The 26,530-nt window shown below is 34.1% G+C and overlaps 4 protein-coding genes and 1 non-coding gene across 8 annotated transcripts; 3 read left to right on the plus strand and 2 right to left on the minus strand.

Annotated features, from left to right (window-relative positions):
* Nucleotides 1-508: 508 nt before the first annotated feature.
* LOC126728504 (replication protein A 70 kDa DNA-binding subunit B-like) lies at nucleotides 509-11,492 on the minus strand. Of its 3 annotated transcripts, XM_050434315.1 has the most exons (7): nucleotides 11,378-11,492; nucleotides 10,847-10,945; nucleotides 10,044-10,192; nucleotides 8,643-8,739; nucleotides 8,307-8,431; nucleotides 8,153-8,231; nucleotides 509-638 (listed from the first exon to the last, which is right to left on the minus strand). In XM_050434315.1, exons 4-7 carry the CDS (start codon nucleotides 8,690-8,692, stop codon nucleotides 605-607), a joined length of 288 nt encoding a protein of 95 aa, XP_050290272.1. In that variant the 5' UTR covers nucleotides 8,693-8,739; nucleotides 10,044-10,192; nucleotides 10,847-10,945; nucleotides 11,378-11,492; the 3' UTR covers nucleotides 509-604. The 3 variants fall into 3 exon arrangements, with proteins under 3 accessions (XP_050290272.1, XP_050290279.1, XP_050290286.1); XM_050434322.1 differs by lacking the exon at nucleotides 11,378-11,492 and having other exon boundaries at nucleotides 10,847-11,362; XM_050434329.1 differs by lacking the exons at nucleotides 10,847-10,945; nucleotides 11,378-11,492 and having other exon boundaries at nucleotides 10,044-10,830.
* A 3,119-nt stretch (nucleotides 11,493-14,611) lies between these two features.
* On the plus strand, nucleotides 14,612-15,712 carry LOC126728533 (uncharacterized). The gene has a single exon (XM_050434342.1). It carries the CDS (start codon nucleotides 14,868-14,870, stop codon nucleotides 15,522-15,524), a length of 657 nt encoding a protein of 218 aa, XP_050290299.1. The 5' UTR covers nucleotides 14,612-14,867; the 3' UTR covers nucleotides 15,525-15,712.
* On the plus strand, nucleotides 14,621-14,692 carry TRNAD-GUC (transfer RNA aspartic acid (anticodon GUC)). The gene has a single exon. It is a non-coding gene; the product is annotated as a tRNA-Asp (tRNA).
* Nucleotides 15,713-15,801: 89 nt separating the features above from the next.
* Nucleotides 15,802-19,131, plus strand: LOC126728525 (uncharacterized). Its single transcript, XM_050434335.1, has 2 exons — nucleotides 15,802-18,589; nucleotides 18,709-19,131. The coding sequence occupies exon 1, from the start codon at nucleotides 16,624-16,626 to the stop codon at nucleotides 18,100-18,102; it is 1,479 nt and encodes a 492-aa protein (XP_050290292.1). The 5' UTR covers nucleotides 15,802-16,623; the 3' UTR covers nucleotides 18,103-18,589; nucleotides 18,709-19,131.
* A 359-nt stretch (nucleotides 19,132-19,490) lies between these two features.
* LOC126728541 (uncharacterized) lies at nucleotides 19,491-23,030 on the minus strand. 2 transcript variants are annotated; one of them, XM_050434352.1, is made up of 6 exons: nucleotides 22,412-23,030; nucleotides 21,518-21,611; nucleotides 20,887-21,053; nucleotides 20,705-20,780; nucleotides 20,545-20,605; nucleotides 19,491-19,797 (listed from the first exon to the last, which is right to left on the minus strand). In XM_050434352.1, the coding sequence occupies exons 1-5, from the start codon at nucleotides 22,532-22,534 to the stop codon at nucleotides 20,589-20,591; spliced, it is 477 nt and encodes a 158-aa protein (XP_050290309.1). In that variant the 5' UTR covers nucleotides 22,535-23,030; the 3' UTR covers nucleotides 19,491-19,797; nucleotides 20,545-20,588. The 2 variants fall into 2 exon arrangements, with proteins under 2 accessions (XP_050290309.1, XP_050290306.1); XM_050434349.1 differs by lacking the exon at nucleotides 22,412-23,030 and adding an exon at nucleotides 21,709-22,405.
* Between the last annotated feature and the right edge of the window lie 3,500 nt (nucleotides 23,031-26,530).

Below are 26,530 nucleotides of genomic sequence, written 5' to 3' on the forward strand. Positions count from 1 at the left end.
AACACTAAGCCAAATTCACTTCAATGTCTAAGGGGTTGTTTGGATTTGCTATTTCCATAACTCATAACTCTGTTTTCATCACCCATAACTCAAAAATAATAGGACCCACGACTAAGAAGTGTGTTTGGCTTTTGTTTCCATCACTCAATTTTATAATTTTTGAGTGATGAGTTATGAAAACTGAAAACACATTTTAAGTATTTTAGTTTCCAAAACTTAGTTTTCAATGACATTTTCGCAATAAACCCACAACTTTTCAAATGTTCAGCCGCAATGTTGGACTTTTTTTGTTTTTGTTTTTTTTTTTAAATAAAGCCCAGCCGCATATCTTGACTTCTTTTTTTTTTTTTTTTTTTTTTTTTTTGAATTTTGAAACAAAGTAACGACAGAATTGAGTGATGAGTGCCAAGTGGGTGGGATTTGGGAAATTGGGATATTTTAAGTGATGAGTAACAAAAATTGAGTGAAGAGTGATAAGTGATGGAAAAAAAAAAAAACCAAGCAGCCCCTAAATATTTGATACTATCAACTCCCAAGAAATTCTTGTCCTTAAGCCCAATTTCAAGCACTCAATGGCCTTTTCTTGTCTGTTCTTCTTCCATGATTAAGCAACCATGCTGCCCACAAGAGCTGCAAGCCTGCAATCAAGATTCACATTATTTGTGCTCCCTGTTCAACAATTTAATGAAATATGAAGAACTTGTATGCTAGCCATTTTACCTTTTAATATGCAGTCTTAGTGTGCGTTTGGATGTGGATAAAAAATTAAAATTATTTCACTATTCAACTTATTTTTGCTACTATTCAGGGGCCCACTGCACTTTTTGGCACTATTTATAGATCTCACTGTACTATTTCAACTAACTTTTACCTTTATCTACAGTATTTTCAGCAATAATTTTTCAGTTTCAGCAAAATAAACAGATATCTGAACATTACCCTAGAAATTTGCTGAGTTCTGTCATAGGGATATTTGAGTTAGGATCAGATGGCACAAAATTATCAACAAATGTACAACGTGCTTAATGAAAACTACATAGATATCCATCACCTCAAGAATTATAATAGGAAAATCTTGAATCCAACAATTCCTTCTATGCTATCATATTTTTATACCATCTAGCCAATGAGATTTATGAGATACTTAAAGAATGTAGAGGAAGCAACAAATGTAGTATAAGCAAAGTCACAGATAAAGCTCAATCTAAAGCTAGCTAACCCCTTCCAAACTAAAGAATAAGTGACAATTAGTAATGACAAATGAGAACCCTCACTTATATTAATTTTAAGTGAATAAAATACTAGTAATCAACCCAAAAAAAAAAAAAAAAAAAAAAAAAACAAACAAAACAAAACAAAACAAAAACAAAAGAGATTAGTCAATTAGCTTTGTGTATATACTGATTGATTTAGATAGCTTTTTTTTTTTTTTTTTTTTTTTTTTTTGCTAGTATGATTGTATCAGAATGTCAGATAGTTGTTAATTAATCAGTGACATATGTGAATGATTGTTAAGATAAACTAAGATGTGGTTGAGCCATTCACAGCACATACATAATTATAAGTTTATTGATAGAGGCGGCTTAAGAGTTAAGGCTTGAGTGTATTATCAAGTATTTGATGACGTGCATCTCAGCCTGTGACCATCATCAAGAATATGGGCATCCGAGTTTTTACTCAACCCAAGAAAAAAACAAAAGAGATTAGTCAATTAGCTTGCGTATATAAGGAGATTCAAATAGTCTTTTTCTTTTTTTTTTCTTTTTTTCTTTTTTTGCTAGTATGATTGATTTAGAATTTCAGATAGTTGGTAATGAATCAGTGACATATGTGAATGATTGTTAAGATAAACTAAGATGTGGTTGAGTCATTCACAGCACATACAAATTTTTTTTTTTTTTGAAACGAAGCGATAGTAGATCTTATTTATTGAATATCATGTTGTATAATTGGAAAGAGAAAAGAGGGGCATTCTTCTAATCAAATAATGACCTCCTCATTCTCTGTTGCAGCATTAGCAATAGCTAAGGTAGCACGATTACATTTCATAGGAACAGACACAAAGGATATGCTAACAAATTGATCACAAATAAGCTTAATATTCTCCAAAATCCAAGCCACTTCTAAAGAACAAACTCTATCTGAATTTAACAGGTCCACCAACTAAGCAAAATTGCACTCTATTATAATGTTTGAGAAGCTCGTGTTCTGACAAAAAAGTAACCCAACTCGAACCACTGATACCACAGTCCACAAAGCATGAATTTCCTTCTTAACCCTTTCATAAGATGCTGCCATTACTTCTCCCTTAGAATTCCTGATAAGCAAGCCCAGCCCAACAGTTGAAGACACTTTGGACTATGAAATTGCAATGTTCAGCTTGAAAGATGACTCCAGGGGAGGCAGTGACCATCTAGTAAACAAGTTGCCAGAAGTGACCATATCTCTTTTATTAATCTCCATGAACTCCAACGTGTAAATAGCAGCCTTATTCCGTATACCTACATGACTGGGCTCCTTATTCTCAAAAATAACTTTATTTTGGCAATTCCATACCATCCATAAAGCCACAAAAAAATCTCCAAGTCAAGGGTGTGAAGTTTCTGTGTAGCCACATCTATAACTTCCATGAATGGAATATGCAGAGGTAGTCTGAATGAGTTTCCGAAAGGTGCTTGTTGCCAAACGACTTGAGCAAAAGAGCATTCCCACAGTAGATGAGTACAAGATTCAGCTACCTCTAAACATAAGACACAAGAGAATGTATTCAAAATCTTCCTATCAAAAAGTTTTGTTCGGAAAGGAAGGCTATTTGTGCACACCCTCCAAATGAAGTTTTTAATCTTAGGTCGAATCATCACAGCCTAAACTTGCTTCCAAAAAGAATGTCGCCTACCAACATTAGAAGTTGAAGCCATGTTCCCATTATCAGCTTCCTTAATTTCCTTTTGGAGGAAATATGCACTTCGAACAGAGAAGACTCCTCTCTGTTTTTTGGTCCAATTCAACGAATCAGCCGGCCTTCTGACACTAAGAGAAATAGACTTAATTATATAAGCTTAAAAAGGGAAGAAAATAGAATCTATCAGTGTTCCTTTCCACCTTGGTTGAAAATTAGATCCATCTATCAGATCAGAAACTCGAGCTTTAGAAGGCAGAATAGTCTGTGGTGATAAGACCCTCTGGTTTGAGGACATGGGTAGCCACTTATCTTGCCAAACATTAATTGAAGATCCAGTTCCAACTCTCCAGCAGCTACCTTGTATCAAAAAGTTTCAGCTTTGGGCAATGCTACGTCATGCATAAAATGCATAAGATGGTATAGCTGCTTCTAAAAAGGATCCATTGGGGAAATATTTAGACTTAAACACTCTATAAAATAAGGACTCCTGACAATGTAGTAATCTCCACCCTTGTTTAGCAAGGAGGGCAAGATTAAAACATTTCAAATCTCGAAATCCCATGTCGCCATCCTTCTTTGCAAAACAGAGATGCTTCCAGCTAAGCCAGTGCAACTTCTTCTCCTCTTCCTTTTGCCCCCACCAAAATTGACTCATCATGGAGTTGAGTTCATTGCATAGCCCATTAGGAAGCATAAAGCAGTTCATGGCATATGTAGGAATTGCTTAGGCCACTGATTTAATTAATACTTCTTTCCCCGCTTGAGATAAAAACTTACCTTTCCACCCACTGAGTTTAGATTGAATCCTCAGTTTAATTTCAGCAAAAGCTTGCTTCTTACCTCTACTAATGATAGGAGGCAGCCCCAAGTATTTCTCAAAAGATGCATCAGATGTGGCATTGAAGTACCTTCTGATCTCCTCCCTCATGTCCATAGGAGTGTTCTTGCTGAAAAAGATAGCAGTCTTATCACAATTAACCTTCTGTCCTAAAGCCAACTCATACAAGCTAAGGATTTCTTTGATGGATTGACACTCTTCAATGGATGCCTTGCAAAATAACAAACTATCATCAGCGAAGAGTAAATGAGTAATCATCAGAGCACCCCTGGAAATACTCACACCATGGAGTCTGTTTGTTTGAATCGAGTTTCTGATAAGAGCTAAAAATCCCTCAAAGCAAAGCAAGAATAGATAAGGCGACAAATGATCTCCTTGTCTAATCCCTCTAGATGGTTTAATGAATCCAGATGTCTCACCATTCACAATTATAGAGTAAGACATTGAAGAGATTCCAGCCATAATTAGATTGACCCACCGAGGTTGAAAGCCCATTTTCAACATCAAGGCTTTTAGATAGTCTCATTCAACTCTATCATATGCCTTGCTCATGTCTAGCTTAAGAGCCATGTGAGTAGATGTACCCCATCTCTTAGTTTTCATGTAATGCAAAGTTTCAAAAGAAATCAATATGTTATCAGTGATTACTCTTCTTGGCACAAACGCGCTTTCACACTCAGAGATAATCGTCCCCAAGATCTTCTTAAGCCTGTTGGCTAAGACCTTCGAAACAATCTTGAAAATTACATTACATAAACTAATTGGCCGAAAATGAGCCATATACTCTAGATTTTTCCTCTTAGGAATAAGAGTAATATGAGTAAGATTGATACTGTTTAAAAACTTTCCTGAGTTAAGGCAATCTATAACAGTACAAGAGACATCATGACCTACAATATGCCAAAAGTGTTGAAAGAATAAAGGATTCACACCATCCGGGCCCGGGGCTTTAGTAGGATGCATTTGGAAAATTGCTGTTTTGACTTCATCTTCTGTGAACTCTTCAAGTAAAATATTGTTCATGGCTAGAGTAACAACATTGTCCACATGCTGAATGACTTGATGAAGAGAATTGGATGAGGCCGAAGTGAATATCTCCTGGAAATATTGCGCAACAACAGCTTCCAAATCTGATTGTTGTGTTATCCAATTCCCATTTACATCTTTAAGCTTCAAGATCTTATTACTTCTTCTTTGCTGAGAGGCCACAGCATGAAAGTATTTAGAATTACGATCCCCATGTTGCATCCAAGAAACCCGAGATTTTTGGTGCCAATACATCTCTTCTTGACAGATCAACTCATTTAATTCCGCCCTCGTTGCATTCCTAAGCTGAATTCTTTGAGAATTAGAAGGATTAAAGTGACAGTCCGTTTCCAAGCTGGATAACAGTTTCCTTTTGGCTGCAATAGACTTCATAAGTCCTCTAACGTTCCCTCCACCCCACTAAAGCAAAGCCACCCGAACTACCTTAATCCTCTGTGTCAAATGATACATCGGAATGCCCCATTATGGAGTATCCCAGCTTAATCTAATAATCACCTCGCAATCTGAATTCCTAGTCCATAAAACCTCATACCGAAAAAATCTGTGCTTCGGTCCTCTAGGAAGATTAGCCTGTGTAGCTTTAATGTCAGTCAGTATAGCTAAATGATCTGAGAAGCCAAATGGAGTATGAAATAATTTAGAGTGAGGGAATAAATTCAGCCATTCTTGATTACATAATCCTTGGTCTAATCTCTCATATACTAGGTTCCCTTGAAATCTGTTGTTGCACCAAGTAAATCTTGGACCTTCAAAACCCAAATCCATAAGAGAGTAATCATCTATAGCATGCCAGAATTTAGCTATTTGATGATAAGGACGAGCACCACTACCCTAATACTCATTAGGATGAAGGAGTTCGTTAAAGTCGCCCATTAACAACCAAGGATAAGACATCCTGGCATGTAATTGGCGTAACAAGTCCCTTGATTCACCCCTTCTTGCTGTCACTGGATGACCATAGATACCAGTAAAGCGCCACTCCACTCCTTCAAACAAAATAAGAGCGTCCATGTGATGAGGTGAATATGTTTTAACTGCCAGATCAATACTTTCATGCCACAAGAGTGCTAATCCTCCACCTAAGCCAATGCGTGGAACATCCAACCCTTGTGTCATTTTTAGCTTTTCCTTCAAATTAGCAAAGCCTCATTTGTCAAGTTTAGTCTCACAAAGAAACAAAACTTAGGGAGCTTCTTCTGCTACTAAACAGCAAAGTTTAGTTACTACCTCTAGGATCCCAAGCCCATGGCAGTTCAAGCTTAAAACTTTCATGGATTGACAAAGGGCTGAGTACCAACCCCAGTGGTGGGAGCAGATGATTGAAACTTGTTTCTCTCAACCAACTGCTTTTTATGTTTGTGACCAATATCAGGATCTGTGATGGTATCAACTTCTCCAGCAAGCCACTTTGCATGGACTGGCATAGAGGTGGATGAATCCTTAACATTCAAATTTTACTTATCCTTAATAATCTGCTTCCAACTATGAAGGGGTGTAGTTTTCAGTTCAGAAATTCCAGCACCAGTATTAGACGAAGATTCCATCTCTATATCCTCACAAATATCAGACAGTTTATCAAAAGGAGTTTCAAAATTTCTGGCCTCTTTCTCCAAATCCGTATAATTGATATGAGGGGCCTAATTAGATGAGGCTATTTTAGTTTTCTCAGTAACATAAGCTTCAGCCTTATCACAATGTTTAGATGCATGAGGATTCTCTAGATTATCCTTCAAATTCAAAGTTGAATTCGAATTGATATGAGCCGAATCTATTGGGATAGGATAGTCACCCTTACTATAGTTTGAGTTGGGTGCAACTTCTATCTTCTTAGCTATATGATCCATTTGAGGATTCAAACCTCCCACGGAAATAGGAATTAAGTCATTTTCCCATGCTAATTCTCCACCACCACTTCCTGAGGTTGTACCAAACAGCACTAATTTCCTTGGGTTCACCGTCGACACCGCCACCAGAGGATCCAGCTAGAGTTGCCGTCGTTGAACTAGAACCTCCTCATCCTCCGCAAAGGATTGAACATCATCTTCCTCATCATCCCGCATATCTGAAAGAGTTCCTTGTATCTTTCTTCCTATTTCCTTTTGGTGCCAATGAGTGAAGCCATGGTCCAAATTGAAATCCATCCTCATCTGCAGAGAAACACCCCTTCTTCAACTGAGGACTTCTCTATCTTGATGACCAAGAATACCACACCTATAACAGAATATAGGGAGCCGTTCATATTTAAAAGTAACCCAACTAGCCTCAAGATCATCAATTTGAATCATCTTTCCCTGCATTAGAGGCTTAGTAATATCAATGTTCACTCTGACTCAAAGGAAAGGGCCCTAAGCGAGCCCACTTTTAGATGCATCCACCATTATAAGCTCCCCCATTTCATTCACAATTTTGGTTCCAACAGCCTTGTTCGTACTCTTTATGGGAATATTAAATATGCGGATCCAGAAAGGAGAATGGCTAAATGTGACATTGGCTGGACTGGAATCATCCAGAAAACGCTTCATCAAAATCAATTTCTTATCAAAGGACCATGGACTTTTATCGAGTACTGTCATCAACTGATCTTCTGAACCAAAAACAGCAATAAAGAGGTTTTGTCCCACCTCTCTTATGGTTACACTCTGATTAAAGCGCCAAAGATCACCACAAGTAGCCTTAAACGCTTCCTTATTGAACTCCTTATTAGTCTACAACTTGAATAAAATACTATACTATGCCTACTGCTTAGAGCCAGCAACTTCAGAGGCTTCCACCATTGTAACTCCTTTTTCCTCTTCTGAAAGTTTGAAATTCCGCCAAAGTTCTTCCATCGATGCATCCATGATGAATGAAACTCCTAAAACAAAAAGAATTGCAGTGAAACCAAACCTTCTATGACAATCTGGACACCCAGCTTGGAGAAGTTGTTCCTCACTAGAGTTATTGAGTTTTCTATCTTCTACAGTCTACGACTTCACAAAGCCGAGAGAGAGAAGTTGACGTTAAGGCACATACATAATTATAAATTTATTGATAGTTAATGGCATAGTTTTGACAGAAACTAATAGGAAGACTGGATTGAACAAAATTGAAAATTAGAGGAAATGAAAGTGAAATTAGAGGGACCAAATTGAATTTTAGGCAAAGTTAGCGAGTGCAATTTGTAATTTAACCAAAATAAAAACATCATTAAAACCATTCCACTTTCCAAAGGTTTTGAACATATGAAATTGAAGATAATACAGTCAATAACAATATAACATATGAAACTAAAGGGCCTTAATCCTTTTACCATTTTGGGCTTGGGATCCAAATCCTGCCCTTGCAATAATCTTAGGGAAGAATTTCATAACAGATTCAAAATTTACCGTTCTTCCAATGTAGTTGCTTTAGAATGATTTGGATTTATGACAAAGGAGCTGGACGGCTTGGTTGACAGAGAGATTCCTACAATGAATAAAAATATCTTATTAAATAGGTGTTTTTAGTTTATAAAGAAGAAAGATTTTGGAAATCTTTTACCATTATGCGAAACCACTTTCAGTCTCATCACTATAATAACAGGTTTGCGATTGATAACCTCCGAAATAGTTGCTGATTCATTCGCGATGAACTGGTCCCACATTGTTAAACCAACAGGCTTAAGGCTGAAAAATATAAATCCAATTATAGTAATCAGTATACATAGATCATATTTCATTATAATGAATATAAGTTTAATAATTATGCTTTAAAAATATTATTGTTGCTGTTATTTTTCTTGGCTATTTATATAAACTAATTAGATTGAAGCAAATAAAATGTAGAATGAAAATAATCACATGAAAAAGCATAAAGATATTAATTAATAGATCATACAGTTGATCAATGAGAGTGAATTCTTGAATCGTTGAAGGTCCATTTCTCATTTGAAGCTATCGAGGCGGTTGGACAACTATCGCAAGAGCAATGATATCTACATATTAAACACAATAGTTTTGTGAATAAACATTATGTTAAAGAGAGGTTTTGAATTTAAGCTTTACAAATCTTACCAATAGGGTCATCAAGGTCGATGTATTTGTGGAATTCATCAAAAGGAACAAAACTATACTCTGTTGTATAAAATGAAATCTCATCCTCTAATACATCCTTAATAACAGTTCTTGTATTGATTATCCACTGGTAGTTATGGTCAACAAGACGAAGTTTTGTAGGTATTGGTTTGACAAGTGCGTAGGTGATAAAATATGTCCTTGCTTGTATCAACGTATCATCATGCAATTGAACCAAACAGTACAGCTTGCACTCGGTTATTAAAAAAAAATCAAATAAATGATTGATTCAAATTCTATAAAGGCTGAAATGAAGATGTACATTATTTGGTCAAATTAATTTATAAAAGAAACTAAGCTTAAACCCTATTAGTTAGAAGCTATATTCATTTTAAATCATATTGAACTTTCGTTCTTGTACTTTTGAAACAATAAAGAAAATTTAAATAAATGGTGCCTATATAAAAGCGTGAAGAAAAATTTATACTCTCACAAGATTGTGTTCTTATTACGTTATCACAAAATTGGTAAGAAATGTGTATATATTATTACGAAAGAATTTTAAAGTTGTCTATAATCTTAAGTTGCAATTTTTTTTTAGTAAGTCATTGCTGTTGTTTTTTTTTGTTTTTTTTTTTTTTTAAGCATATATATATATATGGGCTAAATACAGTTATGGCTCTTGATAGGGAGGGGAAAGACTTGCTATTCAAGTGAAAAAAAAAATGTTCTATAAATGGAAATTACGTGATTTGCAGCATTAAAAATGTATTCTAGACCAAAATTTTTTTTTAGCATATACCACTGTTTTTTTGCTAACTCACATGTGGTTATACTAGTATACTACAGTTGGAATAACTCAAAAAGGGGGAAACTAGTTATTTATCTTGCTATTGTATAATTTCAAATGCAGCAACTGTCTATTCAAAATTAATAGGTAATAACTTAGAACATAATTTTTTTTTTTTTTTTTTTTTTTGTATTACTAAAGTAACAACATAAATTAAGAATAATAATACATTGGTGTACAGAAATAAAGTTCTAGCATATTGAATAACATATGAATTACAAAGTATCTATACTCTATATATAAAAAGGGCAGATATCCTAAATAATTATATGAAGAATAGTTGTAAGATACACTAAAGTTGCAATTTCGAATTTAATTTATATAACCCTATATAAACTGGACAGTGTATAATATTATTAAATTTTTGTTTCTAACCTCTTTGTCAATCAATATAAGCCTTTGATATGTGCTGACACCTTGCGTTGATGTTCGTGGCATTGTTTTTTTCAGCCACTAAAATTTTAACTTTCCAATTTCTTGTTTCTAGGTGAATGTCCTTAATGGAATTGTAAATCATCTGCATCCTAGTCATTTGAGAATAGGAGAAAGGAGAGACATTGCATTAGTTTTTTTTATTTCAGTAGGTAAATAATTTGAATAAGAAATATAGATCAAAATTTCATATAAATTATAAATTCTATTAGTTATAATAAAGTTATCCTCAAATAACAAACTGCATTCCTTGAACAACAACTATCTATATCATATATGAAATTAATTACTCAAATCAAACCTGTAGAATGGGAATAACATAGTAGGTCAGGTCCAATAATGCCTATACAAAATTTACTTTCACATGAATAAATAAAATTAATGGGTTATCAATTTAACAAAGTCAGGTTTTTTTTTTTTTTTTTTTCTTCCTAAAATAAATGAATTGCATGCAATATGAATTCGAACCTTTATGTATTGGTGCAGCAAATTGAATTCACGTGCTTTTAAACAATAAGAGCAAGAGCATATATATCTTATGTATCGGCAAGTACTATTAATGTTGTGACAACAAAGTAAGAGCTGTTTAACGCAGATAAATTACGAACTTACAAACAAAAATAAATATAAAATAAAAAATAGAAACTGATTACAAAAAAATAATCTTAACCAGGCAACTAATCAAAACAAAATTGAGATGAGAAAAGCCAAGAAAAATATAGGAGAAAGAGAGACGGAAGAGATACTTTCTCTAAGGAGAGCTTCGCTGTGATCTTTAAAGGGATGGAAGAGACTATGAGGATGCTTGGAGGGGTTGTTTCCGCACTTACAACGTATCTATACATCTATATAAATGAAAAAAAACTGATTTGAGCGGTGGTATTGATAATTGAATGCTATGGCAGAACAATGGAGAGAAGAAGCAAACATTAAATTTTTTTTCTCTGAACCCTAATAGCGAGGTAATCAAGGTGATAAACTTGGGAGAAAAAATTGACTTGTGTGTGCATATGGATAAGTAAAAAAACATGTATGCCAGTAAAATCTAAACAAAAAGCAATCATGCTTCCCAAATTTTCTCTCTGAACCCTAACAGTGAGGTAATCCAAGTGACAAATTTGGGAGAAAAAATTGACTTTTGTGTGCATATGGATAAACAAAAAACATGTGAAAAAAAAAAAAGGGTCGTCTGTGAGCCAACCGATAGAGAAAGAGAAGAAAGAGGGAAAAGAGGCAAGTGTGTTTTTTTTTTTTTTTTTTTTTTTTTTGTATCTCACCCTCTTCTCTGTTTATGGCTGTAAAGAAGTTGAGTAGCTGAACAAAATGACAAGGAAGACACAAATGGCAACATTCAAGAAGCAACTACGTTCTAGCATGGTTTTTAGACCCAGACCGTTCAATGAACCGTAAAAAAGAGGGATCAAATTGAGGTCAAACTATCTCATAATTATTTTAATAATTTATTAATATAAAAATAATAAAATACATCTACAAAATTTAACAATTTTAATTAAAATAATATATATAAAGAGGTTTAAATATATTATAATTAAAGAAAAGATAATATTTTTTGTAATTTATTACAAAAATGATAAAATATCTCTTATATTATTTAAAATATCTCAATTTTCTTTCATTTTATCTACCCGGTCCCACACCCCAATACTTTTTCTTCTCATTCTTATCTCATTCACGTGTTCCCCTGTTTGCCTTCTTCTCTCTAGTGTTTGTTTGTTTGTTTTTTTTTTTTTTAATTGTTCTCCCTAGTCTTATCAATTAACAAATCCCAATATTCTCACATTCAAAACTTCATCCTCACCGTCAATTCAAAATGATATCTTTAGCTTTCTACCTTCTCTCTTCTAGTCTTCCTAAGAGCATCTCTAGCAAAATTAGCAAATTTTTGTACTGTTTCGAACTTTTACCTTTATTTATCAATTTTTTAAATACACTTTTTAACAAACTCTCTATCTCATTCTTTATCTCATTTAAATATTATTTTTTCATTCATTATTTATTATTTTTTTAACAACTACACATCTTCCAACATTTTTTTTATTCAACAGCCAATTATTATAATAAAAAAAAAGATTTGAAGAATGAACAGCAACTCATCAGACCTGATGAGCTACTGTTCGTTAGCAAAAAAAAATTTGATGTATAGAGTGGCTGTTGGAGCCCCTTTTTTTGCTCTCACTCTTTATTATAGAGAGTATTTTGCACCATTAGAGATGCTCTAATAGTTTGATACTTTGTTCCTTTTTCTTTTCTTTCTTCCTTTTGGTTAGCTCCAAGAATGCCTACAAAACATCTCTTCAAAAATGCATGATTCAACTTCTATTCCAGAAAATCTAATGCCAGTGTAAGTTTGCTCTCCATTTTCCATTACTATATTACTTCATTCTCTCTAATCTCTATTACTCTTGCCTTTTTCTCTCTCCCTCCCCTCTCTTGGTCTCTCATTAAACAGTGAAATCCAGTGATGTAGTGGACAAACAAGATGCAAGCCGGAGATTTTTAGCAAAATTATGTGGGGAAGAAAACCGAAAAACCCGTGCCCGGTTCCACAAACCGGACGGTTTGATCGGTTTCTTGCAAAACAGAAAGTTCCGGTTTTTTATGTTTAAAAACTCGGATTGATGGCTGATTTCCGGTTAATCCGGTCCAACTGTACGGTCTGATTCAGGTTTCAAAATCATGCATTATAGGATTAATAGAAAAAAAGATAAAAATCTCATACATTTTTAACCTACCCATGTACTTAGAGTCAAGATGGTAATTTCGTTTAAAAAACAACACAGCTGGCAGCACTATAAAGTTGAACGTCTGGCAGCACCATAAAGTTGACAGTAAAAAGACTAAAAAGCCCCCACTTTTTCTTTAGCTAAAAAATGAAGATAGGAGCAACAAAGTAATTTCCACCAAATGTGTCAGCAGAAAATTAGAGAGGAAAAGACCAAAAAGAGCTCCAAGCTCCAACGTTTTTTTTTTTCAGCTCATATATATTTTTAGGAGCAACAATGTAATTTTTCTAATCCGTTGGGCCTACCATTTTAAGGTTTTTTAGGTTCGTTTTACCAAACTCAAGCAGTTCAACTGTCCTTTTTTTTAATCTAGAATATAGATATAGAAATCTCTTTTGGATGTGTTCATCCTGTTTTTTAATGAATTTTTTATATTATTTTAATCAAATAGTCAAAAATATAGATCCATTGATGTTTGGTATTTTGTAAAGTAAGAAGATAAAATATAGATATAGAAATCTCTTTTGGATGTGTTCACCCTGTTTTTTAATGAATTTTTTATATTATTTTAATCAAATAGCCAAAAATATAGATTCATTGATGTTTGGTATTTTATAAAGTAAGAAGATAAAATAAATAAAGTAGCTTATTATTGAGTCATATTGCTAAATTTATGGCTCTACCAATGTGGATGTTCTAAAAAAAAAAAAATTGTACTTCACGTCTTCTCTTTGCCTTGCCTGTTTTTTGGAGAGGAAACCTATACAAAATTGTAATTAGAGGTTTTTGTTTAATTTCCCATATTTTAATTTTGTTGGCTTATTTATATTGGTATTTTGAAAGCTAATTTTGATGAATTTGGAAATTTAGAATATAATTTAGGCATATTATGATAATTGTAACAATCTATTAAATTATCAAAAAAACAAAAGAAAAGAAAGTAATAATCCACTAAAAAATGTGCTTAAATAATTAATGAAAACCCAAAATTTTATAATGCATGAAGCAAGAAAGCATAACTCACCAACTCAACCCTTGTGGGTGGGGTTGAGCTAATTTCTACACATATGATGGGTTTGTATTGGAAATTTCATAACCTGGTAAGATCAAATTAGGTTGAAATATCCTTCAACCTTATCTATCCTGATTCATGCACATAATGCCTTAAATTCAGTTTGTTACTCAAGATTTCTACGTTACTACTATTACCAAAAAAAAAAAAAAAACCTATAAAATGTTTCTTGGCATTTGCAACGAAATACCTCCAAAGAAAATTTTTCTATTGGTTAATGTCTTGATGATACCACCATTTCAACCAATCAATGTTTCATTTTTTTTTTTCTTTTTTTTTTCCCACTGTAAATTTATTAAGGAAAAAAACCATAATATAAGAATGTGCTTAGGAACAAAACAATCACATAGAAAAACATTTAATTGTCTCAAATTACTTAAAAATAGAGTATTGCGTGTAGTATAACTTATTCCATATTTCCTTAAAAGTTACCATAGTTTTTTTTTTTTGGTATAATTTATGGTGTGCATTTGTATTAAAATTTCATCCCGACTCTTTAGTGTATGTTTTTTTCTTAATTTTGTTTCTTATTGTCATAAAGACCTTATTAAGTGTTTGAAGTATGATTTTTTGGTGCATCAATTAAGTCATGTCCAAAGCAAATGAAAGGTATTATATTTATAATTCTTGATTCCCACTAGATTAATAAATTAGGCAATTATGAATGAAATAAATTACAACACTTGATAAGCAAGCATCAACAAGTCGTTGTAGTATAGTGGTAAGTATTCCCGCCTGTCACGCGGGTGACCCGGGTTCGATCCCCGGCAACGGCGCGACCCTTTTCTTTTTTCTGCCAAAAGAATCAAAATAATATATTAGTGTCCTCTTTTCCTTGCCGGTGAAGTCACGCCACCTTCGATTCCCCCAAAGTTTCAAAACTTTAACGCCACTCCTCAACCATTTGCAAACACAACACAACACAACACCACAACCGCACAAAATAAAAATATGCTGTTCTTAAGAAACAGAAAAAATGTTTCCTCCTCCACCTCCCCTGTCATTTCCGCCGCCACATATCAGCCGCAGATGTCCGACGTGTCAACACACTCACGCCGTAAACTGACGACAACATCGATCCACATAATGGCCTTAGACAGCATCGTCAACGTGAACTCCCTCTTCACCTTCGCTCTCTTCCTCGGCCTCACCTGGTACCCCACCACCGACCCCAAATCCGTTCTCATCGACTCGGCCTCATGCGCCGCCGGCTCCGCCATCGCCGAGGACCTCATAGCCTTCCACGTCTACTCCTTCAGCTCCTTCCTCTTCTCCAGCCTCATCGCCTTGGCTCTCAAACAAGCCATCAAGATGACCACCACACGTAGCAGTGAGAGGAGGACTGGTGCTGTTAGTGGCACCAATGCCATGGCCATGGGGCACCTTAACACAGCCACTTTGCGGGCCGGGATGCTCGTTTCGGCAGCCGGGTCTGTTTTCGGATGCGGGTTTTTGATGATGGCATTGGTGGCTTTGGTTCAGATCAAGTTAGGGGTATTGGGTTGTGGGAGTATGTATACTTATGCTGCAATTGGTCCTCTGGTGATTCTGGTTCCTGTAGCACTTGTGGTTTATGTTTTTCTTGTGCTTCACGCCTTTACTCGCTAGGAAATAGGAATATATCTCTTTTTTCTTTTTCTTTTTTTTTTTTTTTTGAGGTGGAAATCGTATATTTTATAAAACCAAAAGAAATTGTAAATATATTTTTCATATAAACTGTTATTTGTATTAGTAGATCTATAAAATGATTGTGTACTTATCAAAAAAAATATATAAAATGATCGTGTCAATTGTTAGATCTCTCTTTTTTGGCTTTATTAGTATTTTTATGCGAGGGTTATTATTCGAAAACAAGATACTTTATCAATTGAGTTAACTATTTAATTCTTAGAATTATGAAATGTCATATATTATGCTCAATTTGTGCTAGTTTTGTGAAATTTCAGTGTCCTTACTGATAATTTTATACTTCTTGTGGCTGTGAGAATTCGGAATAAAATATAGAGAGATGAGGTTGGAATTACCAAATGATGTGTTTTTTAATTGGTTCATGTTGACATTTTGCTTTCTTAACGTGGATAGTCAGGGAAGTTTGATCCTTTTAACTTTAAGTACTTGTGATATTCTATGAATTATGAAAGAGATGAAAACTCCGTAACAGATTGTATAATTTAGTGGTTTAGGTTCATAATTTGGTAGACTCTGCACCATATAAATGTTGGGTTTCGCTTTGATATTACTATTATATTGGTAGTTGGCAGTGATAATGGCTTCAAATTTGTTTCTTGCTATATTCTAAGGAGGTAGAACAACTCGGGCTGGCTTAATTTGGTTCATTGAGTCAATGGTGTTGCTGCTAAAACCAAAGTTTGTTTTTTTTTTTTTTTTTTGATAGATGCTAAAACCAAAGTTCATCTTGCATAAACTGGTCAACAGGTATAGTCTTCGTTTTAGGATATGCTTTACTTAAACTAGCAGTAACCATGTGCAGATGCCTTTCAGATGAGAAACATAATAAACAAACAAAGAGATAGTGTTTGTGCAGGTTCTCTGCCTTCATTTTGAAGAATATGTTATATCTTCTAAGCCACAGAAATTTTTTCCAAGATCTAATGCTGATGTTTGAAACCGAATTTCTTTTCCACTTCTTTCACAGGTTATTCTAAGGAAAAACTTGAAAGAATTTCCTTCTGGCCTCACAATTTGAATGTTCACTTCCATGGCAAATAGTCATAATACTTTTATGAGCTTTCGTTCTCTCTGCTGCATCATCTTCATTCTCTCAGTCTTCTCATTCATCTCATTCCTCTATTGGTGTCATTACTCAGGGCCATGCTATTTCCGTTATCAAATAATGGAGCAAAAGCAGAATCAAGCTATTGACCTCCTCACATTCCCTTCTGCATGGAATCATCTTCATTTTCCCTCAGCACCACCACCTAAACTTCTTAAGATTGCACTCTTTGTCAAGAAATGGCCTCATAGATCTCAAGCAGGTGGGCTTGAACGGCATGCCTTGACCCTCCACCTTGCCCTTGCCAAAAGAGGCCATGAGCTTCACATCTTCACCACTTTTCCCTCAAACACCTCCTTCCCAAGATACCCAATCAGCAATTTATATTTTCACCTCTCAAAAGCTACAGCTGCTGGTTATCTGGACCAAGCTTCAGTTTGGAAGCTATTTCAAACTCAAAACTCAACTGGAAGGCCATTTGATATGATCCACACTGAAAGTGTTGGGCTCTTGCACACGCGATCCCGGAATGTGACTAACTTAGCTGTTACTTGGCATGGGATTGCATATGAAACCATTCATTCTGACATCATTCAAGAGCTTTTGCGGCATCCTGAAGAACCACAGGCAAATGCATTAACTCAAAGACTTATGAAGGTTGTTGAAGAGGTGAAGTTCTTCCCAAGATATGCCCACCATGTAGCTACAAGTGATCATGTTGGAGATGTCTTGAAGAGAATCTATATGCTCCCCGAAGAACGAGTTCATATTATTCTCAATGGTGTAGATGAGGAGATTTTCAAGCCAGATGTTACCAAGGGAAGGGAATTTAAGCAAAAGTATGGCATTCCAGACTCTAAGTCATTGGTTTTGGGGATGGCTGGGAGATTAGTAAAGGACAAAGGACACCCACTTATGTTCGAAGCTCTAAGGGAAATGTTTAAGGAAAATGATACATTTCGGGAAACCAGTGTTGTTCTTGTTGCTGGGGATGGTCCTTGGGCTGTTAGATACAGAGATCTTGGGGCAAATGTGCTAGTCATGGGGCCACTGGAACAAGCTCAACTAGCAACGTTTTATAATGCCATTGATATTTTCATAAACCCAACTCTTCGAGCTCAGGGATTAGATCATACTCTGTTAGAAGCAATGATTTCTGGTAAGCCGGTATTGGCAACAAGGCTGGCCAGCATTACAGGGTCGGTGATTGTTGGTACCGAAATGGGCTATACATTTTCACCAACTGTAACTTCATTAAAAACTGCCCTCTATCAAGTTTGGGTTGATGGCAAGGGAGTTCTGGAGAAGAAAGGCCAGGTTGCTTGGCAGAGAGGTTTGGAGTTGTTCACAGCCACAAAGATGGCTGCTGCATATGAGAAGCTATTCCTTTGCATATCAAATGACGGGAACAACAAGGACAATTATTGTCAATACTACTCTCCATTCAAATGAAATGGTGACTTGATCCTCATAACCAATTTTGAAAGAGAGAATGGAGCAACAATTGTATGAAGTCACTTTGCTTTGTTTGCATTATTCTATTTGGGAAAAGTTGGGGAGGAGGAAGGGGAAGGGGAAGGGGTATATCACAAAGATATGGATGGTCCAAAGAAGTTTGTGTATTGACTTTATAAAGTTTAACTGTGGTTGTGAGACTGCATTGTTAAGAGGGAGCAAAGCCAGGTAATCAGGAAATCTATGTCAAAAGGGGAGAGGGTTGTGATGAGGGACTTGTGCATTAGTAGCTTTAAGATGATAATGATGGAAGTCTAACAGATGAGGCTTTATGTGAAGAAGGTGAGGCAGAACCTAAGCTTTGACTTGTTGTATAGTTATGTTTTTCCAGACTTTCTAGTACTAATTAAATCCGAAGGAAGCTGTGACCATTCCTAAACATTCAAGGTGCCAAGTAACTGGGTTATTACTCGTTTTTGTGGAGGTAAGCATGCTTATTTTAATTTTATTCCTTCTCTTTGTCATTTCAATTTTTCATTACTTTGTTTTGAAATTACAGTATAAAATATAATGCCTCTAAAGAAAGAAAATTGAAAATCTCAGGCTTTGGATACTACATATAAGGTTCATATTTTCATGGAAGCTACTATGTCAAACTGTAAGTTCATTATTCAAGCTTGCCAGTAGTGAGTGTGATTATATGCATCTTCATCATATGCCCTACGACAAACCAGTGGAATATGCAAGTTCTCTTCTCTTTTTAGAAGTAGGTTTTTAATAGGTTCCACAAAAAGTAAAACGATGTTTATGTTTGCAGAACTTGATAGTGAAGAGCCAGTTAATGAGAAATTTCAAATTATAGGGAATGTTTAGTCTGCTGTGAAGTACTTGCTATTCAAGTATAACACTTATTAATGTTGGAATGATCCCTAGCAGCCAATAACCTTTAGGTGAAACGACATTTCTTAATGTTTCCAACAAAGATGTTCAAAATTTTGAATCCTATCTCCTCCACTTAAAAATGTGTCCAAAAAAAAAAGTTTTGATGATCCTATTGAAAAAGGAACATAACTTTTTAAATAGAATATTAGATTATGTTCCTACTTTAACTCTCCTCAATATATATATTTCAATACGCAATCATAGAAAAAGGTCGTACCTAATGTGAAAAACTCTCACCCCACTTTAGGGGGGGTCCGAGAGAGGTAATTGTTAGATAATCTAGCCCTCCAAATTTTTATATTTTTATTTTTTGGAAATGATGATTCCTGACTTGAACCTACTACCTATAGCTTTTGGTGGATGACATTTGCCATCATACAAAAGACCCGGCCTCTTTCAATACACGATCATCACAACATAAAATAAATAAAACCTTACTAACATATCTCAAACTACTTGACGCCCTTCTATCCATCTATTATATCAATTACAGGTTTAAAAAGAGCACATAACATTGTTCGACCGCATATGAAAACTTAGCCCAAGAGAGAACCTGGACAACTTTTATAGAATCTATCAACCATCTGTTCTGGTTCTCCATTGAAACAGATATGATGTGATAGTCACCACAAAGGCTTTGTACAATTAAACTGAGAGAGCAGCCATAACTAGTCGCTTATAAGCTTTGTCTACAGGCTACTTATTTATTTTGCAAATCTGCCATGCTTATTACAAAGGCTCCGTGAATTCCTGCATAGAAAACAGAAATACAACTTAAGTTAAAACACTGCAAATCAGATTAAAGAATTATAATGAGAGCTTTGGTAAAGCCTCAACTCAAAAAGTTGACTGATATTTTCATGAAAGTATGTATGCACAAACAAGTATCATTCTTAAATAATTTTAAAGTCCCCTCCCTTTCTTGTACACCCTCTTTTTACTCTCATCTTTTTATTTTACCCAGTCCCCACAAGAAGCCAAAAGGAAAAGGAGGAAAGTGGGGGGGGAGAGGAGAAGAGCATTCACAAACTGTTTAAAGAGATTGATTTGCCTTTTGGTTTTGGTTTTGTCAGTATGCATTTTCTTGCATTGCAAAATTCAAAGCGACTTCTTTAGATAAACTGATTACTTGAAGATTGTGTGGAGATAGATGCGAATGCAACCAATTAGCCACTTTGTTCATTTTAATTCCAGAGATCAGATATTCCACCACAATAAGTTACAGTGCTTTAGTTGAAGCACATAATATGGCATATAGAGTCCCAGTATAAACACTATTAGTTCTAGCAGCAAACTGAAAAAAAACAAGGCCTAAAATTTTGAGCCAAGCACAAACTAGAGGTGAATGTTAAAGAGAGAGAAACTTAATAGTTTGTTGTCCCCTTGTGACCACTGTATGTGCTATACTTTGTCACTTATATATAGGAAATGTTATATACAATAAAAATAAAAAATATCAGTCTATTTCCTACCATATAGATGTTTCCATTTACGTACCTTGAAAATAGATGGAAATTTCATATGCCTAGGAAGGCGAGGCCCTAATAATAAAGTGAACCTACAGAAAGGAAAATCAGCAAGTTAGGAAGACATCAGTATAGTCTACAACCATAACTTTGCTGATTTTCAAACAAATCTTCATTAATAACAGGAATACCTTGCCACCAATTTCCTCGAGATGCACTGTTTGCATTGTTTCCATTCAGATCATCTTCTCCCCCATCTGCCTTGAACTAATTCATCACAAAGTTACGAACACAATTAGTTTCACATAATACTGATCAGGCTGACACTATCACAGTATCATACTTTACCAATTATCAACTAATCAAGACTCACTAGAGGGAATGATTCAGAGTTTTGGGTACTCGGGTACTGGGAGTAGACGTCTTGCCCACCATAATAAAGAGATGAACTTAGATGACAAGGTTCCACTCTTTGTTCCGGGAAAACTGAACCCCTGTCATTGTTGGGTATGCTACAGCGTGCAACCTTGCTATTCATAGCTGCATAATTTGAGCAAAATACGAAGTTCTAAGACAATATTCTCCAAACAATAGCTTTACTTACTTTAAGGTACTCATAATTTCATTACTTGGAGACGATAATTCTAGAGATAACAGGGAGCATAACCTAGATGTTCGCAAAATGTGAAAATGCATCCTTATTTCTCTCACTTAGTAAATGAAGATTCTAAGAATTTTGGCTCTAGAAATAGGTAGGAGAAGTGCTAAGCAAATAAACTAAATATATTTTTGTTTGATTCGCCCAAGAAGCAAATACAGGAAGCTAAGTGTCAAGTGACAATCTTTTGCTTATCAACTGAGAGAGAGAGAGAGAAAAAGAGAGAGCATGAAACAACAGGCATTGTCAAAGAATAACTTTACTCTGAAATAAGGTCCCATATATTCTTGAAATGGTGAAAGAAGAATGGACGAACAGAAGAGACTAAAGAGCCCTGATCATGAACCTGAAGTTTCTTGTTTCATGTTCCATGTGTGATTTTCTGAATTTGGTTTCTGCCAAGATCCCATTACCTCAGTGCCTGAGTTCTTCCCAGCCACCTGAAATCCACAAAAAGAAAGAGTTCAGACGTTCACACGCAGAAATCCCAGGAGATGTCTTCCAGTGAAGAACATGCTGGACATTGCATTACTCAACTCCTTCATACCGTTTGATCCTCGCTGCACCAATCCTCTTTGCTATTATACTTTTACCTTGCTTCATCGTGAGTTTTAAGAGCAAACAGAGTATACATTGATTCCACTGTCTCTTTAAAGCTAAATCATAAGAAATGTTTTTCTGAAGTCTCTCTTGGTTAGTTCCACAACCACACATTCAAAATATGAAAATGTTTGGTCAGGAGCATATACAAACTAAATTATATTGCCTCCATTCCAAAAGCATTATATGATCAAACCAACATTAACTTTTTCTGGCTGTGAGGCACGTTCCAAATTAAAATATAATTGTAAGTATACAGTGAAATCCACAAAAGTAACAAATAGCAAACATCACCTAATCTGGCCAAGCAAAGAAAATAAAAACACACCCATTATTCTATGAAAGAATTTCCAAATCAAGCCAAAATTAATCTTTTTCCCCCCACCTTTTTCCATCACTTAAAGAGTATTATATTATATAGAATCGATTTGACAGTTAAGATTTTATTTCGTAAATCTGATAATATTTAAAACTATCACATCATCACTTATGCTTTTAAATTTGTAACATTTAATCTAAATTATAAATGAGATCCAAGAGAAAACAAGAAAAAGAATACGAAAAAACTTCAGATTGTGACCAACTGAAGAACAAAAAACTACTAAACAAACGCATGAAATAGAGAACAGTAACATTATACCATCGAAGGAGGCGGAAAAATAGATGCAAAAGTTCCTGCTGACGGTGATGGTGGCAACTCCTTGGTACCAAAGAGATCAGCAGTGAGTGAGGAAGGTGAATACTCTTGCTTCTTACTCTCCATTATCTTTCTTTCTTTTTTTAACCAACAAAAAAAACTACCTCCAAAAACTAATAAAAGTTAAATCCAAGAAAGACCCAGTTGAAAAAAACAAACAGAAAAGATTTGAAAAAAAAGAAAGCACAGTGGAAACAGTGCTAGTAGGAGATCAGATCAGTGTGTGTGAGTTGAAGTTAAATTGCTTCACAAAACATCAAATTTATACTGACAAAAATCCTACAGAAGTCGGCACTGGCTCCCGTGCCGTCCATGTGCCATCATCACCAATAATCATCACCAATAAAGAAAAAAGGCTGCTTTCTCTCACAATATTTTACAACATGTAATTGGTAAAATTTTCCTTTGGATTACCATTATCCTATGTTACTAAACTCTCTCTCCCACTCTCTCATCAATCTCTGTTCTCTGCATATAATATTATATCTTCCATCTTTTTTTTCCACAGAACATCCTGGATAAGTGTCATGTGGGGTCCATTTCTCATCCAAGTGGACTGAGATTTTATAGCCATGTGTACTGTTCCCATTAGATAATTAGCAATCTATTTCTCTATGCTCTCTAGGAATCACAGAACTTCATGTACATCCCCTCTCCACTCATTTCCTCTATCCGACCCCATTTTCTTCTCCTAGCCAATGGGCCTCCCTTGGAGTGATTTTCTCGGAAATTAGCTCCTAGCCTTTCAGAAAGCAAGAAAGTTAAAGAAATCTCAAACAGAAAATCAAGGACCACTTTTTTTTTTCTCCTTTTTTGCTATAATTATGCCACAATTTTGATACGGAAAACTGCAAAATGTAATAATAATGAGATTATGTGAAAAAGTAATAAACAACTGTCCACAGCACGTCATTGTTAATATGTTAGAATGGTGACAAAGTTGCAAAACAAGGAAATTTGTGGTTATAAAATAACTGAATCGGAATGTTTCTGATCCCACAAGTCGATAACAAGATAAGGTTGTTTTTTTCCACTCAAAGCTTATTCCGATATGCATCATTATTTCCACTGTCCAAGACTGTTTTGACTCTATTCTCAAATATCAAAGTAGATACTAGAACACCAGATACTGCTATCTATATGTCGGCCTTCTGATACTAGGAAGTCCGACATACCTATGTACTTACTACATACAAAGAGAGAAACAATTCACGCCACAAAAAATAAGAATAACGAACAAAATTAGCATATAATAAATTATATATATATATATATATATATATAATCTCTGAGTTGATTAATGGTAAGGAATCCAATATCACTTTCATTTCAATAAATATTGATATATATTTTTTAATTGTACGTCAAATATAAATGGGTTATAAGCTAATTGAGCTTTATTGAGAGTGTTCAAACTTAGCTAAATAATGAATATAAAATGTTCAAGCTCGGCTCGAGTTCGAAATAAACTTATAAATGATATTCAAACTCAAGTTTATAAAAAATTTTAAAAGCCAACTCGAGGTTAATATCAAATTTTTGAGCTTGAATTCCAATACAAATACATTATCCAAACCATATCAAATTTATTTGATTTGAATGAGTAATCTCACCTACCGATTACTCAAAGCGTTAGTAAAGATATTGTTATTAAGCTCATAAACAAGGCTAAACTTAAATCGTTTGTAAAGAGTTTTATTGTTCATGAGCTTATTCATAAATAATTTCTTTTGTTTGGACTTGACTTGTTTATTAAACAGGCTAAAAATTAAGGTTTAAATTTAGTTTATTTATAAACAAACAAACAAACATAAACATATACAAATTTTTTATACAGTAAAGCCTGAGTTGTTGATGAACAATTTGATTCATATACGGTACAAATTATATCATTTCATAGTTTTTATTATGTAGACGTCAACTTCAACCTGTCTCATCCATGAAGAAGTGGGGAAGTCATGTATATTGGTAGCCGCACAGGCCATGAACACAGTAAAGTAGTATATTCTTATGAAAAGAAGATTTATCTAGGTTAATTATACCAATAAATCTAATGGCACAAATCGAACTTGGTCTATACCACATGAAGACAAAATATACTTATTATTTATGTGACATATAATTTTTTTTTTTTTTTTTTTTGGTAACATATGGGTTTGGCATTTGGTTGAGGTGGCTATTATTGGATGGGAGTGAAATTCCATCCTTGCTAGGGCAAAGTTTGGTATAGTCATTAGTTTCTACTAGTCGTAACGTATTGCGTGAGAATATATAACTATTTTGTAATATGATATAATTTATAATTTATTCTCTAAAACGTATTGGAGATATTATTTCTAAAAAAAAATTCATCTCTCCATCTCTACAAATATATCATTCACATTCTTAAAAAATAAATAAATACAAATATATCATTCTATTATTTTGAGTTTTTTTTTTTTTTTTTTTTTTTTTGAAAACCTTAGGTTGATTTGATTGATATTATTCCTTTTTTTTTTTTTTTTTTTTTGGAGATAGAAGATAGAAATACTATTCTTTTTTTAAGTGATTTATATTATTCTTTTGTATAGTGTGCTATGGTTTTTTTTTCTCTACAATTAAAACTTTAAGTTCCAAAATTAATTATTTGAATTTTTCATTCTCTTAAGAAGATTATCATGATAACCATCATCACAAATTTACAATTGATATTACTCAAATAATTTATAGACACATTCAAATACATAATCATGTAGATTGTATTTTTATATAAACTCAAATTCTCACTTCTAAAATATCTAAAAATTAACTCAAACCAAAACTATAAGAGGGGTAGAGAGTACATGTGATAAATAACTCAAAAAACACACCACTAAAGTGTATCATCAACGAGAAATTGTAAGGTTAAGGTATACAGTAGTGAGGAGATAAGAAGATAAAAATAAGTAAACGCTAGAGAAGGTGCAATTGTAAGGTAGGAAATTAATAAGGAGAAAAATAATTAAAAATGAGAGAGAAAATATTGAAATTAGGTTGATAATGTGGCACTGATATGGCTCAATGCTACGCTTTGACTTTTAAATATAAATATATATATATATATATATATATATATAGATTAAGTATAGTTTTGAAAATGTTAAATTTATTATCTTTTTAAAAGACTTGAATTCCTTGTAATAGGGGAAAGACCCCTGTCATTTGGACTCACTCACATACCCCTTACACTAAAAAAATAATTGATACTTTGAAATTATAAAAATCAATCCTTATAGAACAGATAACATAGATTCAAATATATACTGTTTATATAAAAATTATGATTATATTATTTTAACAAAACTATAAATAAAGATCTTTTTGTGGTTTGTGTCATATATAAATTTATAATTTTATTATAATAAAATTTGTAATATCTACAACAGCCTTTTATTAATTTCAAGCTTGATGAGCTAGCTTATTATAGTGATTGGTTTGTAGCCCTGTACAAGTTTGACTAGATTTTGCGTGCCGCAAAAATATCCATTTGCCTTGGTCACTTCTACCTAATCTATTTTGTTGTTTCTAAAAAATAAAAAATAAAAAGAATTAATAAGAAAAAATAAAAAATCTTTCGGGTCATCAGCACCACATGAATCACGCAAATATGGCCAACATCAGTACGTCGGTACTAGTACTAAGAGAGTGTGAAGACTGAAACTGAACTAGCGTTGTGTCTTGTCACAATCTTTTACCTATAGATTTTTTATTTTTTTTAGTGTCTTTTTGCACTGAGTGCGCTAAGGTTTGGACAAATGCATTAAAGATTCGAATATATGTCTAGTACAATGTATTGTTTATTTTATCTGATAACTGGTTTTTACTCTTAACCCCCTCTCTCTCTCTCTCTCTCTCTCTCTCTCTCTCTCTCTTTTTTCTTTTTTTTTTTTTTTCTTTTTTCACCTAGCCTACTGCTACTTTACTTACTTAGATAATCTCCGATAGTTTCAGCAAATTTTTGTACTGTTTAAAGAATGAACAGTAACATTTAACTTTTACATACCCACTTTTTCAAATACACTTCCAATAGATTCTCTATCACAT

This window comes from Quercus robur, chromosome 1 (assembly GCF_932294415.1).
Source record: "Quercus robur chromosome 1, dhQueRobu3.1, whole genome shotgun sequence".
Lineage (NCBI taxonomy): Eukaryota > Viridiplantae > Streptophyta > Magnoliopsida > Fagales > Fagaceae > Quercus > Quercus robur.

What these genes read in the sequence shown, in the direction of transcription:
- LOC126728504 (XM_050434315.1), bottom strand. Translation starts at nt 8,692, where the DNA reads ATGAGAAATGGACCTTCAACGATTCAAGAATTCACTCTCATTGATCAA. An exon ending in TTCACTCTCATTGATCAACT is followed by an intron (nt 8,432 to 8,642) that starts GTATGATCTATT and finishes TATATTTTTCAG; the next exon opens with CCTTAAGCCTGTTGGTTTAA. An exon ending in GCAACTACATTGGAAGAACG is followed by an intron (nt 639 to 8,152) that starts GTAAATTTTGAA and finishes TCTTGATTGCAG; the next exon opens with GCTTGCAGCTCTTGTGGGCA.
- LOC126728533 (XM_050434342.1), top strand. Translation starts at nt 14,868, where the DNA reads ATGCTGTTCTTAAGAAACAGAAAAAATGTTTCCTCCTCCACCTCCCCT.
- LOC126728525 (XM_050434335.1), top strand. Translation starts at nt 16,624, where the DNA reads ATGTTCACTTCCATGGCAAATAGTCATAATACTTTTATGAGCTTTCGT.
- LOC126728541 (XM_050434349.1), bottom strand. Translation starts at nt 21,885, where the DNA reads ATGTGTGGTTGTGGAACTAACCAAGAGAGACTTCAGAAAAACATTTCT. An exon ending in GGATCAAACGGTATGAAGGA is followed by an intron (nt 21,612 to 21,708) that starts GTTGAGTAATGC and finishes TGTGGATTTCAG; the next exon opens with GTGGCTGGGAAGAACTCAGG. An exon ending in CATGAAACAAGAAACTTCAG is followed by an intron (nt 21,054 to 21,517) that starts GTTCATGATCAG and finishes CAAATTATGCAG; the next exon opens with CTATGAATAGCAAGGTTGCA.